At 41.6% G+C, this 18,680-nt stretch overlaps 1 protein-coding gene across 3 annotated transcripts in view; it reads right to left on the bottom strand.

Annotated features, from left to right (window-relative positions):
- Positions 1 to 10,060: 10,060 nt before the first annotated feature.
- Positions 10,061 to 18,680, bottom strand: part of mmel1 (membrane metallo-endopeptidase-like 1) — a 131,332-nt gene continuing 122,712 nt past the window's right edge. For 2 of the 3 annotated variants that reach the window (XM_073032139.1, XM_073032137.1), the window contains exons 21-23: positions 16,128 to 16,220; positions 14,670 to 14,746; positions 10,061 to 11,042 (exon numbers count right to left, since the gene is read on the bottom strand). In XM_073032139.1, coding sequence (XP_072888240.1) covers positions 10,943 to 11,042; positions 14,670 to 14,746; positions 16,128 to 16,220 — 270 coding nt within the window. In that variant the 3' untranslated portion in view covers positions 10,061 to 10,942. The remainder of the gene's footprint in view (positions 11,043 to 14,669; positions 14,747 to 16,127; positions 16,221 to 18,680) is intronic. The other variant, XM_073032138.1, reaches the window with a different exon arrangement.

Below are 18,680 nucleotides of genomic sequence, written 5' to 3' on the forward strand. Positions count from 1 at the left end.
CAAGTTTCTCTGTTGAGGCATACACTCTCTGGCTCCTTTACTAGGCACGTGGCTCCTGTACCTAATAAAGTAGCCACTGAGCGTATGTTTGTGGTTTTGTGCTGCCGCAGCACATTCGAGATTCAACATGTTGTGGCTTCAGAGATGCTCTTCTGCACACCACTGGTGTAACACATGGTTATTTGAGTAATGATTGCCCTCCTATCAGCTTGAACCAGTCTGGCCACTTTCCTCTGACCTCTCTCATTAACAAGACGTTTTCACCCACAGAATGTTGCTCACTGGAAGTTTCTTGTTTTTTTGCACCAATCCCTGTAAACTCCAAAGACTGTTGTGCATGAAAATCTCAGGAGATCAGCAGTTTCTGAGATACTCAAACCATCCCATCTGGCACCAACAATTATTCCACAGTCAAAGTCACTTAGATCACATTTCTTCCCCATTCTGAACAACAACTGAACCTTTTGACCATATCTGCATGCTTATATTTATTAAGTAGCTTGCACATGATTGGCTGATTAGATATTTGCATTAATGAGCAGATGTACACTGAGTGTAACTAGCCACTGAGTTTACATTTTACCTCTTATCCTTATTATTTCTTACTTCCACCAGAATTGATTAGATATCCTGAGCTCTGTGCCAATATCATTCCTCACTGCCACAGCGATCTTGTCCTTTAATAACTATCTCACTTCTTTTTCCTTTCTCCCTATCTTTCCAGAATGTTCAGTTATTCTGAATATCTATTGCCTATTGAGGTCAGCTTGCCAGCATGTCTCTGTGATAGATGTCAACTCATCCATCTTGTTAGAAGTGATGCACTCAGTCAGATAAAGAGCTATTAACTTAACCTAATCACATTTTCTTAGTCTCAATTAATTTGCAATTTTTATTTATTTATATGCTCCTTTGCTCTCCCAGAGACACTCCGGTTATTATTTTTCCTATTGGGCTCTACATAACTTAGGGTACCACACACAGTACAGTGCAGAAGTCTTAGGCATATATCTATATATATATATAGCTAGGGTGTCTAAGATTTTTGCACAATACCTTATTTGTCAATATGGCATGGAGAGCGTGTCTGTAAATCTGGCTGGAGCAAAGGATGTTGGGAATGGCCAGGGGAGGGGTGTGGGACAGCTAGTAGAGACTGAGTATCAGGGAGAGGGAGGTAGCATTGCTGCAGACACACCCAGCCCTGAGACACCAGGCAAGGTAATTTGATTCCAAACAATTGGTTTATTGATCATTACAGAATGTCTCTCTGATGCTTCCCACTCCCTCCCCTCTTCCTTCCTCTTTTCCCAACCACAATTCCCCTCTCCCTGCCCCCTTCCCACTCTCAGTCCACAATAGAGACCCAGATCAGAATCAGGTTTATTATCACTTACGTATGTCATGATTTTATTTTTGCAGCAGCAGTACAAAGCAATATATAAAAATGACCACAGTATTGTGCGAAAGTCTTAGGCACCTAACATATATATGTGCCAAGACTTTTACATAGTATTGTGTATCTGTATTCTTTTGTACAGCTTTCATTTATCTCCAGACTAACATTATCATGTTCTCCTAGTTTTTTAGTTGGTCTGAAACCTAACATCTCTGTTTCTCTCTCTGCAGATGCTGCCTGTGTTGTGAAGTGTTTCCAGCCATTTCTGTTCTGATTTTGATTTATCTCACTTTTGATTCTACCTTTAGGTAGCCGTCCACCTACCAAGTTGGTTTAAATCCTACCCAACAACACTAACACATCCCTTTGTGAGGGTATTGTTAGTCTATGAATTTAGAATAATTGGTGTGCAGAAATCTATCCTCAGTGGCCACTTTATTAGGTACACCCGTATTCCTGCTCATTAATACAAATATCTCATCAGTCAATCATTTGGCAGCAGCTCAATGCATAAACGCATGCAGACATGGTCAAGAGGTTCAGTTATTGTTCAGACCAAACATCAGAATGGGGAAGAAATGTGATCTAAGTGACTTTGACTGTGGAATGGTGGGTGGTGCCAGATGGGGTGGTTTGAGTATCTCAGAAACTGCTGATCTCCTGGGATTTTCACACACAGCAGTCTCTAGAATTTATGGAGACTGGCACTAGAAGCAACACCATCCGGTGAGCAGCAGTTCTGTGGGTGGAAACACCTTGCTGCTGAGAGAGTTCAGAGGAGAATGGCCAGACTGGTTCAAGTTGACAGAAGGTGACAGTAACTCAAATAACCATGCATTAATTTTGTTGAGGAGGAAGAACATTTGGAGGGAACAAACTAACCAGCCTGTTTACAGTACGATCTTACATTCAGCAGTAGCCTGGTTTAGAGGGTATCTGCTATCATGAGAGGCTGGAGAAACTTGTGTTGTTTTCTTTGCAGCAGCAGAGGCTGAGGGAGGATCTGATAAAGGTTTATAAGATTACGAGAGGCAGAGCTAGAGTAGACAGGGAGTATCTTTTTCCCTGGATAGAAATGTGTAATTCTAGTGGGCATACACTGAAGGTGAGAGGGGGTTTGGTCAAAGGGGATGTGGGGGTAAGTTCTTTACTCAGAGAGTGGTGGACATCTGGAATGCGTTCCCTATTATGGTGGTAGAGGTAAATACATTAGAGGCTTTTAAGAGATATTTAAATAGACACATATATATGAGGGAGATGGAGAGATATGGACATTGTGTAGGTTGGAGGGATTAGTTTTGGGGGGGGGTGTTTGATTTACTTTTTATCTGGTTTGGTGCGACCTTGTGGGCCGAAGGGTCTGTTCCTGTGCTGTACTGTTCTGTATTCAACACCAGTGGCATGCAGAAGAGCATCTCTGAATGCACAACACATTGAATCCTGAAGTGAATAGGCCTCTGCAGCAGAAGGTCACAACCATACACTTAGTGACCACTAGATACAGGAGGTGAAACATAAACCAACTATTGTGTTTCCATGAAAGGTGTAATTTATAAACATCCACAGTAAAGCACCATAAAGAGGAAAGATTGGCTTTATTTGTCACATGAACATTGAAACAGACAGTTGAATGCGTTATTTGCATCAAACAAAATTAACGAGGATTGTCCTGGGCAACCTATTAAGTGTCGATAGGCTTCCAGCACCAACGTAAGATACTCACACCTCACTAACCCTAACTGTACTTCTTTGGAATGTGGGAGGAAACCAGTCAATCCACTTGGTCAGGAGAATGAACAAACTCCTTACAAACAGCGGCAGGAATTGAACCCCAATTTGTGATCGCGGGCTGGCACTATAAAGCTATCTGCTACACTACTGTGTGTGATCACCACAACCAACATCAAATGTCTCCTCTCTTTAACTGATCTGCAAATGTCAACATGGATTGTGTTTTTCAGCCTGTTTTATGACACAAAAAAATTATACTGGCAATGTGGAAGTATTTATAAACTTCACAATTCTATCTCCTTTCCCAAAGCATTGGAGAGCGATAGGAACAGACAAGTTAGGAAAGCATTTAATTGGAGTAAATGGAAAAATGAGGCTATCAGGCAGAAACTTGGAAGCATAAATTGGGAATAGATGTTCTCAGGGAAACGTACGGAAGAAATGTGGCAAATGTTCAGGGAATATTTGTGTGGGGTTCTGCAAAGGTACACTCCAATGAGACAGTGAAAGGATGGTAGGGTACAGGAATGTGGTGTACAAAGACTGTTGAAAACCTAGTCAAGAAGAAAAGCTTACGAAAGGTTCAAAAAGCTAGGTAATGATAGAGATCTAGAAGATCATAAGGTTAGCAAGAAGGAGCATAAGAATGAAACTAGGAGAGCCAGAAGGGGCCATGAGAAGGCCTTGGCAGACAGGATTAAGGAAATCTCCAAGGCATACTACAAGTATGTGAAGAGCAAGAGTATAAGACGTGAGACAATAGGATCAATCAAGTGTGACAGTGGAAAAGTGTGTATGGAACCGGAGGAGAAAGCAGAAGTACTTAATGAATACTTTTGCTTCAGCATTCACTACGGATTAGGGATGACTTACAAGCTTGAGCATGTAGATATTAAGGAAGAGGATGTGCTGGAACTTTTGGAAAGCATCAAGTTGGATAAGTCGCCGGGACCGGATGAGATGTACCCCAGGCTACTGTGGGAGGCAAGGGAGGAGATTGCCGAGCCTCTGGCGATGATCTTTGCATCATCAATGGGGACAGGAGAGGTTCTGGAGGATTGGAGGGTTGCAGATGTTGTTCCCTTATTCAAGAAAGGGAGTAGAGATAGCCCAGGAAAATATAGACCAGTGAGTCTTACTTCAGTGGTTGGTAAGTTGATGGAGAAGATCCTGAGAGGCAGGATTTATGAGCATTTGGAGAGGATAATATAATTAGGGATAGTCATCATAGCTTTGTCAAAGGCAGGTTGTGCCTTATGAGCCTGATTGAATTTTTTGAGGATATGACTAAACACATTGATGAAGGTAGAGTAGTAGATGTAGTGTATATGGATTTCAGCAAGATATTTGATAAGGTACCCCATGCAAGGCTTATTGAGAAAGTAAGGAGGCAAGGGATCCAAGGGGACATTGCTTTGTGGATCCAGAACTGGCTTGCCCACAGAAGGCAAAGAGTTGTTGTTGATGGGTCATATTCTGCATGGAGGTTAGTGACCAGTGGTATGCCTCATGGATCTGTTCTGGGACCCTTACTCTTGTTGATGTTTATAAATGACCTGAATGAGGAAATGGAGGGATGGGTTAGTAAATTTGCTGATGACACCAAGATTGGGGGTGTTGTGGATAGCGTGGAGGGCTGTGAGAGGTTACAGTGGGACATTGATAGGATGCAAAACTGGGCTGAGAAGTGGCAGATGGAGTTCAACCCAGATAAGTGTGAGGTGGTTCATTTTGGTAGGTCAAATATGATGGCAGAATATAGTACTAATGGTTAGACTCTTGGCAGTGTGCAGGATCAGAGGGATCTTGGGGTCTGAGTCCATAGGGCACTTAAAGCTGCTGTGCAGGTTGACTCTGTGGTTAAGAAGGCACATTCTTAAGAAGGCATATTGGCCTTCATCAATCGTGGGATTTGAGTTTAAGAGCCGAGAGGTAATGTTGCAGCTATATAGGACCCTGGTCAGACCCCACTTGGAGTACTGTGCTCAGATCTGGTTGCCTCACTACAGGAAGGATGTGGAAACCATAGAAAGGGTGCAGAGGAGATTTACAAGGATGTTGCCTGGATTGGGGAGCATGCCTTATGAAAATAGGTTGAGTGACTCGGCCTTTTCTCCTTGGAGCAACAGAGGATGAGAGGTGACCTGATAGAGTGTACAAGATGATGAGAGGCATTGATTGTGTGGAAAGTCAAGAGGCTTTTTCCCACGGCTGAGAAGGCTAGCATGAGAGGGCACAGTTTTAAGGTGTTTGGAAGTAGGTACAGAGGAAATATCAGGGGTAAGTTTTTTTACACAGTGAGTGGTGAGTGTGTGGAATGGGCTGCCAGCAACGGTGGTGGAGGTGGAAACGATAGTGTCTTTTAAGAGACTCCTGGATAGGTACATGGAGCTTAGAAAAATAGAGGGCTATGGATAATCCTAAGTAATTTCTAATGTAAGGACATGTTTGGCACATCTTTATGGCTCGAAAGGCCTGTATTGTGCTGTAGGTTTTCTGTTTCTATTGTTTGTGAATTTCCCTCCCAATAAATTAATGAATAAATTCACAATATAAGTGGTTTGTTTCAGCTGAAGGTAAGTAATTTCTATGAATATTCGTTTCATGCTTGCCATTGGAAGAACATAACAAAATATGGAAGCTTATGGTCTTTTTTGGCTGTTAAGTATTTGACGAAATAACCAAACACTTCTTAAAACAAAGTGGTCCTTCATTTGATAGTGGTGTTAGGGCATATTCTGCAGTTAGGGAATATAGCAAACATTAATGAAGACCAGTAACCAACCTTCAGATCTGAATATGGATTGTAGGTTAAATTTAAAATGCAGCTCGGAACAGGAAACATCTAATTGACTTGAGATGTCTGCATATGCATGAATGCAATCAACACCCTGTTGCATGAATAAGACTCCGAGACCACAGTAATGAACATTCATTTTGGGTGTGTTGGTGCGAAGATACAGGCATTGGAAAAAGTACATGGAACTCAAAAGAAGCATTATGAGGGCATTGTAACTCTCTCTCTCTCTCCCTCTCCCTCTCCCTCTCCCTCCCTCCCCTCCAAGGTCTGCCACCTTGTGTGTACCCCAAATAAAGACTATTATGAGTTTTATATCAACCAGCTGTATCTTTCTGATGTCTAGTCCACAGCAACAACAGTAGCATCAACATACTGCAGCTCAATATCTCAGATTTCATCCATGTGAGTAGAAATTTCCATTAGTAAATTATGAAAATCAATTGCAATATACTAGATCTGAATCTGTCCGTAGGGTACCGAATGGCAAGAAAACTGTTCCCCACTTGCATGAGCATAATTATCTTCTGTATTTCGCTTGAACAAAATTAAGGTCCACTTGAGACTGCACAATTAGTTCAGCTTCCTTTTTTTTGTTTAAATTGTGCTAAATAATATCACCTCTGTCACCATGAAAGATTGGTGTGTCCTCTGCATCTCTGATAAATTACACCGTTGACAGTAACAGATGAGCCTTTCTTCAGAAACTTAAAACTTTTATTAAAAGACCCCATCAAAAGAACAAGCAATAAATATATACCAGGGTTTCGGCAGATGCTGGAAATCTTGAGCAATACACACAAAATGCTGGAGAAATTCATCAAGTCAGGCAGCATCTGTGGAAGGGCTGAATCCCTTTATCAGGACATCATGAGTCCCCATGAAATGTTTCAGCCCAAATCATTGACTGTTTCTTCCCCTCCATAGCACTGCCTGATAGTTCAAGCATTTTGTAAGTGCTGCAAAAAAAACCACGCAAAACTTGTGACAAGTCTTCAGCGTCAGCAAGGGTTGCAATGCCTTGTGCTTAGTGCACATGCTGTTGTAGCTGTATTTATCCCAGTGTGCGTGCAACAAGATTTTAATTTTACGTGTAATCTGAGATTATGAGAGGAATAGATAGGGTTGATAGTCAGCATCTTTTCCCCATGGTCGTGATATCAAAAACAGTAAAGCATGGGGTTAAAGTGAGAGGAATGAGATTTAGAGGGGGTATGAAGGGTAAGAATTTTGCATATGGAATGGCTGATATTGGACTGTACTACCAGGCAAAATGATGGAACCTATTAGAATCAGCTGACACTGATAATCCTAATAGAGACAAATAAGATTAGTGGAGATGGGCTAAACGGTTATCATAACTTTGATGGGCAGAAGGGCATGTTTTTTGTCCTGTACGACTTTATAGCTCCACCGACCGATGTATAATTAAAAGTTTTATTTCAGGAGCAGATGGGGCAAATTAGCATCTCTTGACAAAAAGTTGCAACATCCACATTATTGCTCAAGTATACAAAGTGCTCATTACAAGCAAGAAGCATTATAATTGTATCAAGCAACTACTCGTATTAAGGAAGGCCAGCCAGGTGGAGTATTATGTCATTTTGACCAGAAAGTCCCATTCACCAATATATTGGCTCAAAAGATACAATTATCCATTAAATCAAGTTTAGATGAGGGAATGAAATGAGGTGCAGTCTGTGTCAATGGTAAATCTCAATTCTTAATCCTTTAATCTTAATTGGACTCATTCAGTGTCAACAACAAAACTACAGCCAGAAATGAAGCGGGTAACATCATGGGTTTGAATAATTGAACAACAAAGGTAAAAGGGTCAAGATGACTTTGGATAACAGAACATAAAATAAGCCAGTGTACATTGACAGCCACACTCTATCTACCTTTCCTTCCCAGTGAAAACAGGAACAGTAGTTCCACCATGTTTCATTAGATCATATATGTCAAACTCAAGGCCCGCGGGCCAAATCCGGCCTGCGGTGGAATTATCTTTGGCCCGTGAGATAATATCTAATTACTATTAAAGCTGGCCCCAGTAATCGAAGCGCCTATGGCGTATGATATGGCTAATGCTGAGTTTATTCAGGTACCAGGTTTTCAGGGTTTTTAGTGTTTATTCGGCAGTCTTGCTCAGCAGTCTTCTTCATAAGAAACGGAATTTGTAAAATGAAACACTTTGTAGTTATAGCAGAGACTGAGACACATGAGAGCAGGCTGAAAAAACAGAGGCAACGAAAGCTGCGTTCGCACGCGTCCGACTGATCCGGCCCGCATGAAGCTGCATTTTGCTCAATCCGGCCCGTGACCTAAAATGAGTTTGACACCCCTGCATTAGATCATGGTTCATCTCTGTCCCGTGTTGTCCCATTCCCACAGCCAGTTTGTAAAATCAAATTCAATTTTAAAATGTCATCATATAAAAGTCTGGTATTCCCTACAGTGACCACAAAACTGTCACATTATTAGCAAGCACACACTAAATGCTGAAGGATCTCACCAATTCAGGCAGCATCTATGGAGGGGAATAAACAGTTGACGTTTCAGGTTAAAACCCTTCATCAGGTCTCGCCCCATACACCAACTGTTTATTCCCTTCCATAGGTGCTGCCTGACTTGCTGACTTCCTCCAGCATTTTGTGTGTATGTTCTTCAAGATACCCAGCATCTCAAAGGTTTCAAAGATACAGTTAATGTCAGAGAAATGTATACAATATACATCCTGAAATTCTTTTTCTTCGCAACCATCCATGAAAACAGAGGCGTGCCACAAAGAATGAATGACAGTTAAATGTTAGAACCCCAAATCTGCCCCCCAGCTCCCCCTCCCACGCATAAACAGCAGCAAAGCAACGATCCCCCTCCCCCACCAGCAAAAAAAGCATTGGCGCCCCCACCGAGCACTCAAGCGTGCAGAAAAGCGTCAATAAAGACACAGACTTACAGTACCCCAATGACTACTTGTTCACCCCATTATTCGACATACTGCAGGCTCTCTCCCCCCCAATAAGTGAAAAAGTGTCCCTGTTTCACAGCAAGAGGGGAGACAGAACAATTCGCTGATTTGCGATGTTCAAAGTTTGTGGTCTTCTGCTGTTGTAGCCCATCCACTTCAAGGTTTGAAATATTGTGCGTTTAGAGATGTAATGTTGTAATGTGTGGTTATTTGAGATACCGTCGCCTTCCTATCAGCTTGAACCTGTCTGCCATTCTCCTCTGATCTCTTTAATTAACAAGGTGTTTTTGCCCGCAGAACTGCCACTCACTGGATGTTTATGGTTTTGCATCATTCTCTGTAAACTTTAGAGACTGTTGTGCATGAAAATTCCAAGATCAGCGGTTTCTGAGATACTCAAACCACCCCATCTGGCACCAATCCTTCCACGGTCAAAGTCACTTAGATCACGTTTCTTCCCCATTCTGAAGTTTGGTCTGAATAACAACTGAACCTCTTCACCAGGTCTGCATGCTTTCATGCATTGAGTTGCTGCCACATGATTGGCTGATTAAACATTTGCATATCTGAGATATTCTCCATTAACAAGCAGGTCTGCAGGTGCACCTAAAAAAGTGGCCACAGAGTGTATATTACAGTGAGATCTAATAAGCAAATCAATTGCCGTTGACACCATTAATTACCAGTTTCCTGACTTGGAAAAAATAAGGGAGGGTCACTCAGAAGGCATTGTATTATTGACCTTTGGTAGTGAGTGGGAATCAGAAGAACAGATTTGTAGAGAGATTTGGCTCCTGCTCTGGTGATGTTTTTGATTCAGCGCCCAGTGTTACCGAAGGACACAACTCTGTTGCCGTTGCCTTGTTTAGCTTTAGGAGTGGTTGAGCATTCTGTCACCTGGTGGCAGTACTGTGCGATGATTCATCATTATGTTGCTATTAGGGCAAGGCCTGCCTTTACAAGAACAGCTGAGAGGCCAGTTAAAGAAAGTAAAGAGAGCGAAAAGAAACTGGATCTCTGCCAAGTCATTCCTCCCTGGGCCTTTAAATACCACTGAGAAAACGGAGAGATGGGCGAGAATGATCTACTGAGCCAGGTGGGGAAGACGTCAAGAAGCCACTTTAATCTGCTCAAGTCACCCATGAAAAGTAGCAACCATTCGTAATATTCATAAAGGATTTATTAGGAAATACTGACACAATGGGAATATATTAAAGTCAAACACAACTCACCCAGAATAAATAGACCATAAGATGATTTCTCAAATGATTTTTTTTCTAGATATAAACAATATATTATAAATCATCGATATATGATTAAATATATTAAAAATAAGGTGCAGCTTGTGAAAAGCACATTCAAACAAATGCTATCAAAAAGGCCTTTAGATACCACTTTTTGAAGTTTATACTGTACAGCAGCACTGGGGAAATAGTATTTTTTTAAGAAATATCACAAAAATGTCACGTCATTTCACACAATACACCTGAGCTATGGGTAAGTTGGTAAATAGATGTCAAAACAGATACAAGCATTTAGGACACATCATTATTACACGTCATAGCCTTGGCATGCAGGAATTTTAAACTTCAAGAAGCATTGCTCAGGAGACAGATTCTATCACTGTTTAACAATAGCCTCAGTTAATCTTAATGTATCTGCTGTATGACTGTTCCCCTCTTCTCGAACCCTATCACGAGTTAGCAATTTGCACAGACTCCAGAAACGACATTGTGGTTTAACTTTGAGTAAGGAGTTCTATGCAGAACTAAAGCACCCTGATGTTATTACTGAGTGTAAGTAACAGTTAACAGTCATGTTAAGGTATAGAACAGTCAGTGTTTGACGGATTTGCCTAACCTGCCTACAGCCAACATTCCTCAGTTGTATACACTCAAAACAACAGAGAACAAGAGCAATAACCTTGGCAGTGACTAATTAGAGGACGATTATTAGGCAGATCAATTGGCTTTGGCCACCTTTAGTCTACACGTACTCCAGTGACGTTGAAGGGTTTCGGATGGTCAGAGCAGTAGGTCGTTCATTACCATACACGGCACTTCTTGGCTGGGTGCATTGCATTGCCCCTCGAACACTGGAAGGCCTCTGCAAAAGCTTCAAAGTTTTGCAGGGAACCGATGACTCTGCAGAGCGAGGACAGAGAAAGAGCAAAGCTGCATTTACACGACTTCTTTTATGCCCCGGACAATTATACACTAATGAATTAAAAACGCAAGAGGTTCTGCAGATGCTGGAAATCCAAGGCAACACATACAAAAACTCAACAGATCAGGCAGCATTTGAGGGGAGTAAACATTCGATGTTTCAGGTTGAGGCCCTTCATCGGGCCCTAAAGAGTCTCAGCCCGAAATGATTACAGCTTATAGATGCTGCTTGATCTTCTGAGTTCCTCCAGCATTTTGTGTGTGTTATACTAATGAATTATTTCCCCTTAACATGAAAATAATTTTAAGCAGATCAAATTCCACAGGCGATCGTTGGCAGATCATCCACTGTCTCTTGATCACTGACCGTCTATAATGGACACACTATTTCTCCCCTGGTTGTCCTGGGCACAGATCCCAGTCTATCAAGAGCACAGGGCTCTCCCAACACATCGCTTTCTGGAATGGGTTTGACAGCCAGCAGGCCCAGCTTACTGACTCTCAAACTTCTCACTATTATTGATAATTTCTTAATGACTTTGGCAGACACTAACAGACACATTTACTTAAGACCGCTACTGAAAAGTAAAAATGTTAAAAACATAAAACTGTTTTTTTTCAGTAAGGACTTAAAACAAAGGAATACCGCTAAAGACAATTTAAAAACTTTTAAACCAAATTGGAGACTAAAGGTTGCAAGGCTGGAATCTGGAGCAAGAAGCAAGCTACTGGAGGATCTTATGGAAAGAGATGGTCAACGTTTCAGGTTGTGACCCTGCACCATTCCTGATACTGGGTCATGACCCGAAACGTCGACCGTTCCTCTGTCCCCACAGATCATGCTTGACGTGCTGACTTCTTCCAACAGTGTTCCTTGCTTTAAGCCAGTGTGTTTGCATACAAGTTCAAGTTTATTATTCTCCAAACAGCTGATTTCCCCCATTTATTTTAATGGGACTTCTGTCCTTATGTCAGGTCTAACCTGGTGAAGACACAGGCTTCACAGCATAATTTGCACCTGCAAATGCGATCTGACCTGCTGAAAATTTCCATCATTTTCTGTTTTTTGGTGTAGATTCCCAACTTCTGTAGTTTCTCATTGATTCCTCCAGCCTATCCATGAGCAGGTTCAGGTGAATCTCGATGGAAGATCTCCCATGTATTATTCTCTGTTTTAGTGATGTTTTGTTTGGAATAAATACTGGCCAGAACCCTGGTGAAAACTTCCTGCTCTTCTTTAGAAGAGTGGGATGGGGATTTTTTGCCCCCAGTTGGGAGAGTGGACAGAGCATCTGCTCTAATTGCTTGTTAGAAAGGCAGCTCCCTTGATTGTTAGCAAATCCCCGTGAATTATAAAGGAGTTGTTTGTAGGGTTGTTCGCTGAGCCTGGAGGTTAGGTCGCAAACGTTTCATTGCAAGTTGAGGTGACATCATCAGAGTGTTGTTTCTGCTGAGTGCCCACATTTATATTGGTCCGACTTGTTGTTCGAATCGGAAGGCTGTCATGCAGATCGCTAGTTTCTGCCAGGCCCCGGCTAACCGGGTAGTTGAGTGACCTCCGCTGACCTGCATCCCTGGATATCAGTCGTTGTGAGCATTGGTTTCTCAGGAGTCCAAGGCTCACAGCGACAGGTAATCAGGGATTGGGCCAGCGGAGATCACTCAGCTTTCCAAATGCCTGGGACCCAGCAGAGACTAGCGGCAGTACGACAGCCAACCAATCAGAACAATGAGTCCGTTGAATACACAGCAGAGGCAACACTCAGTTGCACACGGATGCTGTCTCCTTGATGGGTGATGAAACGTTTGCGACCTAACCTCAGGCTCGTGAACAACCCTACAAACTAGCAGCCGGCCTGAGCTGCCAACTTTCTCTTTCACTTCATCATGAAGGAATGCCAGCACGGACGTATGCTCAAGCTCCTAGAACCCGCTAATTTCAAGTGAAAGTACTGCAACAGAAATGGAAAAGCAATGCAAAGGAAGTAGAACCTGAAAATGCTAGTGATTGTCAGCACGTCAGGCAGCATCCATGAAGACAGTGGCCTTTCATTAAAAGATGCTGGCTCAAGTCCGTATCTTTCTCCAAAGATGTTGCTTGACTTACTGAGTATCGTCAGCATTTTTTGAATTTCCAATCTGCAGTTCTTCTGCTTTGTGATGCAAAGGAAGTATTTATGATTTGTCTACTGGAAATAGGTTGATGTATGACCAACGGGTCCTGTTTTGGTACATTGCTGTATATTCTTTGAGTACCCAGTCAATGTAACGATTAATAGCATTAATATGTAATTCTAGTAGCCAATGCCCTTTGTATTGAGCTGGTTTATTCAAAAGAAAAAATATGATCATCAGATACGGCAATACCAACAAGTGATCGATAGTGATAAAGTACACCTTTTGTCAGAACTGTGCAAAGGAGCACGCTACCAGTATCTCCAGCAGCAATTCACTGTGACTGCAACTGGGTATATCCTTACAATGGATCAGCTTGCAAAGTTGCTGTATTTGAGGATATCCAACACTGAAAGTGAATGATTACCAGGGTTTAATTTATAGAACATAAAACATTACAGTAAAATACAGGCCTTTCAGCCCAAGATGTTGTGCCATCTCTCAGCCCTCCATTTTTCATACATCCTTGTGCCTATCTAAGATTCTTTCAAATGTTCCCAATGTATCTGCCTCTACCACCACCCCTGGCAGCGCATGCTATGTTAAAAAAAAGCCTCCAGCATCCCTCCCCCCACCACACTTTCCTGACAACACCTTAAAGTGATGCCCCTTATATTAGCAACTTTTGTCCTGGGAAAAAAGTCTCTGGCTGTCCACTCTATCTACATTTCTTATCATCTTGTTCACCTGTTATCAAGTAACCTCTCATCCTTCTTCACTCTAAACAGAAAAGCTTCAGCTTGCTCAACTCATCCTCATAAGACAAATTTAGGCAAACATCTATCTCTTTCCCCCCTTCTCTCTCTGATGGTTTGGGGTCAATTAAAATGTTGTTAAAACCTATTTCTCAGCATCACCTTTTGCACTTGATACATTGAGTCTACAACATTGGGAAATGCCATTTAGTCAGAATAGCCCATTTTGGAATTTACCCTCTTCGCAAGCAGCTTCCCACTCTATTTTTCCTAACCTTACTATTTCACCTCCCCCTCCTGACTCATCAACATCATTTATAAGATTTGCCTCCGCTACTCCAGCAGTTCCATTCTGACCACTATTCCAAATTTTCCTTGACCTCCGCATTGTGACTGCATCAATGGCCCAAGTTTTGGGCTTCAACCAAAAATATTCCCGTTCCATCAGTATCTGCTTATTGTCAGTTCAGTCCAAAGCCGCAGTCTTTCTACAGGGTCATAATTGCTATTTCAATATCTAAGTAATGAATGATACTCTCCATCCCTCAGTCAGATAACAAATGCATTCAAGTATGCCCTGTGCCCCAGCAAGTGATGCTGACAGATAGCAGACTATGCCAACTTAGCAGCTGAAGTGAAAAGACAACCAAGATAAGAAATTAATTAAATTCCACAACTCAGAGTCACCCTATAACATAAATCCAAAGATTGAACTGTGTGAGCAGTAGCCACATACCTGAATTTCAATGGGGTGTGAACCTCTGTTTTAATGACCTGGCTGGCATACTCAGGTCTATATGATCCACACCATACCTGGAGAACATACAGAATGCAAGTGTTAACCAGTCACTGTAAATAAGGCAGCAGTTTGTATCCTTAAGCACATGATGAAAATGTATTAGGCAGGCAAGTGTAGATATACTGCAAACAAAATTATAGTTTTAAATCTGTTAGGAATTTTGCTGAACATGCTAAGTCACCTGTCAATCTTGCATATGTGTGAAAGATAGTTGTGTGCTTAGATCAAGGACAAGGCTATTACGCTACAAATGTGGAGCCTAGCTACTTAGTCTCATATAAACCCAGTGCCTACTTTATTAGGAACCTCGTGTATCTAATAAGGTGGCCACTGAATGCATGTTCATGGTCTTCTGCTGCTGTAGCCCATCCACTTTCAAGGTTCAATTTGTTGTGCTGTCAGAAATGCTCTTCTGCACACCACTTTTGGTTATCTGAGTTATTGTTTCCTTCCTGTCAGTTGAACCAATCTGGCCATTCTCCTCTGACCTCTCCCATTAACAAGGCATTTTCACCACATAATTGTTTTCTTGTGTTTTATACAGTATTCTCTGTAAACTCTAGAGACTGTTGTGTGTGAAGATCCTAGTTTCTGAGATACTCAAATTACCCCATCTGGCAACAGCAATCATTCCACAGTCAAAGTAATTTAGATTACATTTCTTCTCCATTCTGGTGTTTAGTCTGACCAGCAAATGAACCTCTTAACCATGTCTGCATGATTTATGCACTGAGTTTCTGCCATATGATTAGAAATTTGCATTAACGGGCAGGTGTACAGTTGTAACTAATAAAGTGGTGTCTCATTTCTGATGCTTTGGTTTTTCCAGGAGTCAAAAACTTAATTCCAAAATTTCAGTTTATTCAGAAAACAAATAAACATACTAACACTAAGCAAACTAAATAAAAGGCTGAGAAATGATGCTAAGAGGGGAATTAATGCTAAGGGGTGTAAGACAAGAAAAAATATGGCATTTCTGAAAAATCTATCACTTTTATAAAAAAGATATTCCTTATAAGGAGATAAGTTATTTAATAGGCTACATAATTACATCATGTGCTAATACTTAGCCAAGGAAAAGTGAGAAAAGTGATGACCATTAGTTTAGCTGCTATGCTGCTTTCTGCCAATAAATGGGAAAAATACATGTTTGTTAAAAAGTACAAATCTTATAAAAAGGATTATTAAAGAAACCGTGGTTTCCAGCAGTGGCCACAGAGCGTATATAAAAACCACGGACGAGGTAAGATGTCCAAAACTCACATTGTTATTTCCCCACTTATTTACATCCAATTCAGGAGAATCTTCATTCTGCTAGCCTTAAAAATGAGATTGCAACCCTTTCCCCTCATACTTTCTAAGCTATCACAAACTGAACGCCTGCCTTCATTTTACCTGTGCAAAGTTCAAGAAAAAAAGTTGTTTGTGCGTCAGATTCAAGCCAGGTAGTTTGACTTCTCCTCTTCTCTTCACCCACTTCATATAGGCCTGGAAAACACACAGTGAAGTCTCTAAAACCAATCCATCCCATCAGACATGGCAAGTTACTGGGTAAACAGAAAATGATTGTGGGCTCTCTAAACTGGAAAAAAAACTTATTTTCTCCATACCACGTTCTTGCAAGTTGCCCTCACCACTGGGTTAACCTTCAGCCAACAAGGTGATTACAATGTGTTTCCTTTCAACAATCCAGCAACATAATTCATCTAGTGGAGCAATATACTCCATGTCCAATGGTTCCATTTAACATCAGAGAATGTCAGTATACAACCTGAAATTCTTACTCTTGACAGACATCCATGAAACAGAAGAAAAACTCCAAAGAATAAATAACAGAAAAGCATTAGAACCCTAGAGCCCCCCACCCATCCACAAACAGCAGCAAAGCATCAACCCTTCCCCCTGCCCCCACTTATTCCAGCAGAAAGCATCACCCTCCCCCACCACCACACAAAGAGAACATGATCTAGCGTCCATTAAAAACCATTGTTCATCCCAACAGTTCGGCATCCTATAAGCACTCTCGAGGGAGAAAGAGTTGTCAGCCCCTTCCACAACGAGACAATGCTGTTTTAATGTTACAAACTGTAGCATCACTTTTTTTTGGTTCTCCTGATTCGAGAATTGGCAGCAAACTCTCTTTCACCATCGAGAAAGAGAGTGTGATTATTTGAGTGCAGGGGCCTCCAACAGCCTTAGTGTTGATATATAATAAAATATTTTGACATCAGTTACTTTCTTATCCATATATCTGATTTCATCCTAACTTTTCTTTGTCACTCTTTCTCAAGAAACCATTTAATTCTTTGATTCATTGCTGATGTCACTGGATGGACCAGCATTAATTACTCATCATGAATTGCCTGTTGGAAGATGAAGATGAGCTGTTTTCTTGAACAGATTCAGTCCTTTTGATGAAGATACTCCCCACACTACTGTTGCGTAGGGGTTGAGGATTTAGACCAATCGACAGAGAAAGAATGGTGATATTTTTCCACATCAAGATGGAAGAAAACTTGCACTAGTACACATCCCATAACTATGAACAATAGACTCCCAAAGAGGACGAAGCTGGTATCACAGCAAATAACTTGGTTGTGTTCTCACATTCTAATTCTACATTCTAATTTCAAAGTTTAAAGCTCAAAGAGGACCACAATCTTGTCATGATTTGGAGGTTTGTGTGCCTCAAAGACCCAGAAGGCTATGCTGGCTGGGGTCAAGGCTTTATGCTTCAGCTTTTTGATAGAGTCACCCATGCCAAACAGGTCAAAGGGTAGAGGGCAGACTAAGAGTGGTCCACCGGTCCTCCAGGTTTGGGGGTTCAGCTGAGGGCTAACAACACTGACTAAATTGTTAAAGCAAATTTGTTACAGAAACAGCAATGACAAATCCTTCTACATCTGAGCGCGATGGTATTCCTGAGTCTCCACCAGGGACTTGTGTGACTGACAGTAGTGAAAACCGAGAGGAAGCTACTGACATGATGAAGGAAGCCTTGAACACCACCAGAGATAGAGGACCTTCATTGCTGCCCTAAACACCAGCGACAAAACAGCCAGTAATTTTAATTGATGTATACACCCCCATATGCTACCATAAGATTCATTTTCTTGCAGGCATTCCACAGTAGAACAGAGAAATACAATAGAACAAATGAAAGCTACACAGAAAGGCTTTCAAACAACCAGTGTGCAAAAGACAAACTGTGCAAATACAAAAGAAACCCCAAATAATAAATAAATACATCATACTGTGAAGGTAAGTTGTAGAGTCCTTGAAAGTGAGTCCATAGGTTGTGGAATCAGTTCAGTGTTGAGGTGAGTGAAGTTATCCACGCTGGTTCAGGAGATGAAGGGGAATAACTGTTCCCAAATAGGTTAGATGGCATTCAAATACCTTTCCGGCTAGATAGTATTCAAGATATTTTCAATGGTTTCTTTTAAACATTATAGAAAACACTTTTTCACTTTGGCTAAAATGAACTAGCCATAGAAAACCCAGATCTCTCTGTCATTCTTTAGGCACCGTGGTAGTAAAGGATGGAAGGGTGGAGATACGTCTCTACCAAAGGAGGTGTAAGGCGCTACTTCCCTTCGTAAGCCTGCAGGTCACCCTTGGGCAATATGAAGCACGTGCTTAGCCCCATGATCAGGCTCACATAAAGCCATGGGAGCAGGTGATGGATGGTCATATGAGCAGTTGGTAGATATCACAGGTACTGGTTATCCGACCACTGACACCAGGCAGACAATCTCTGAAGAGTGTTGATAATGGCTGGGGTCACCCGTCTTGTAAAGACTCTGCCCAGAAGAAGGTCAGGGCAAACAACTTCTGTAGAAAAATTTGCCAAGAATAATCATGATCAAAGACCATGATCGCCCACGTCATAGGCATATGATGATGGCAGTACAGTACTGTGCAAATGTCTAGAATTGTAGCTAGGGT

This window comes from Hemitrygon akajei, chromosome 29 (genome assembly GCF_048418815.1).
Source record: "Hemitrygon akajei chromosome 29, sHemAka1.3, whole genome shotgun sequence".
Lineage (NCBI taxonomy): Eukaryota > Metazoa > Chordata > Chondrichthyes > Myliobatiformes > Dasyatidae > Hemitrygon > Hemitrygon akajei.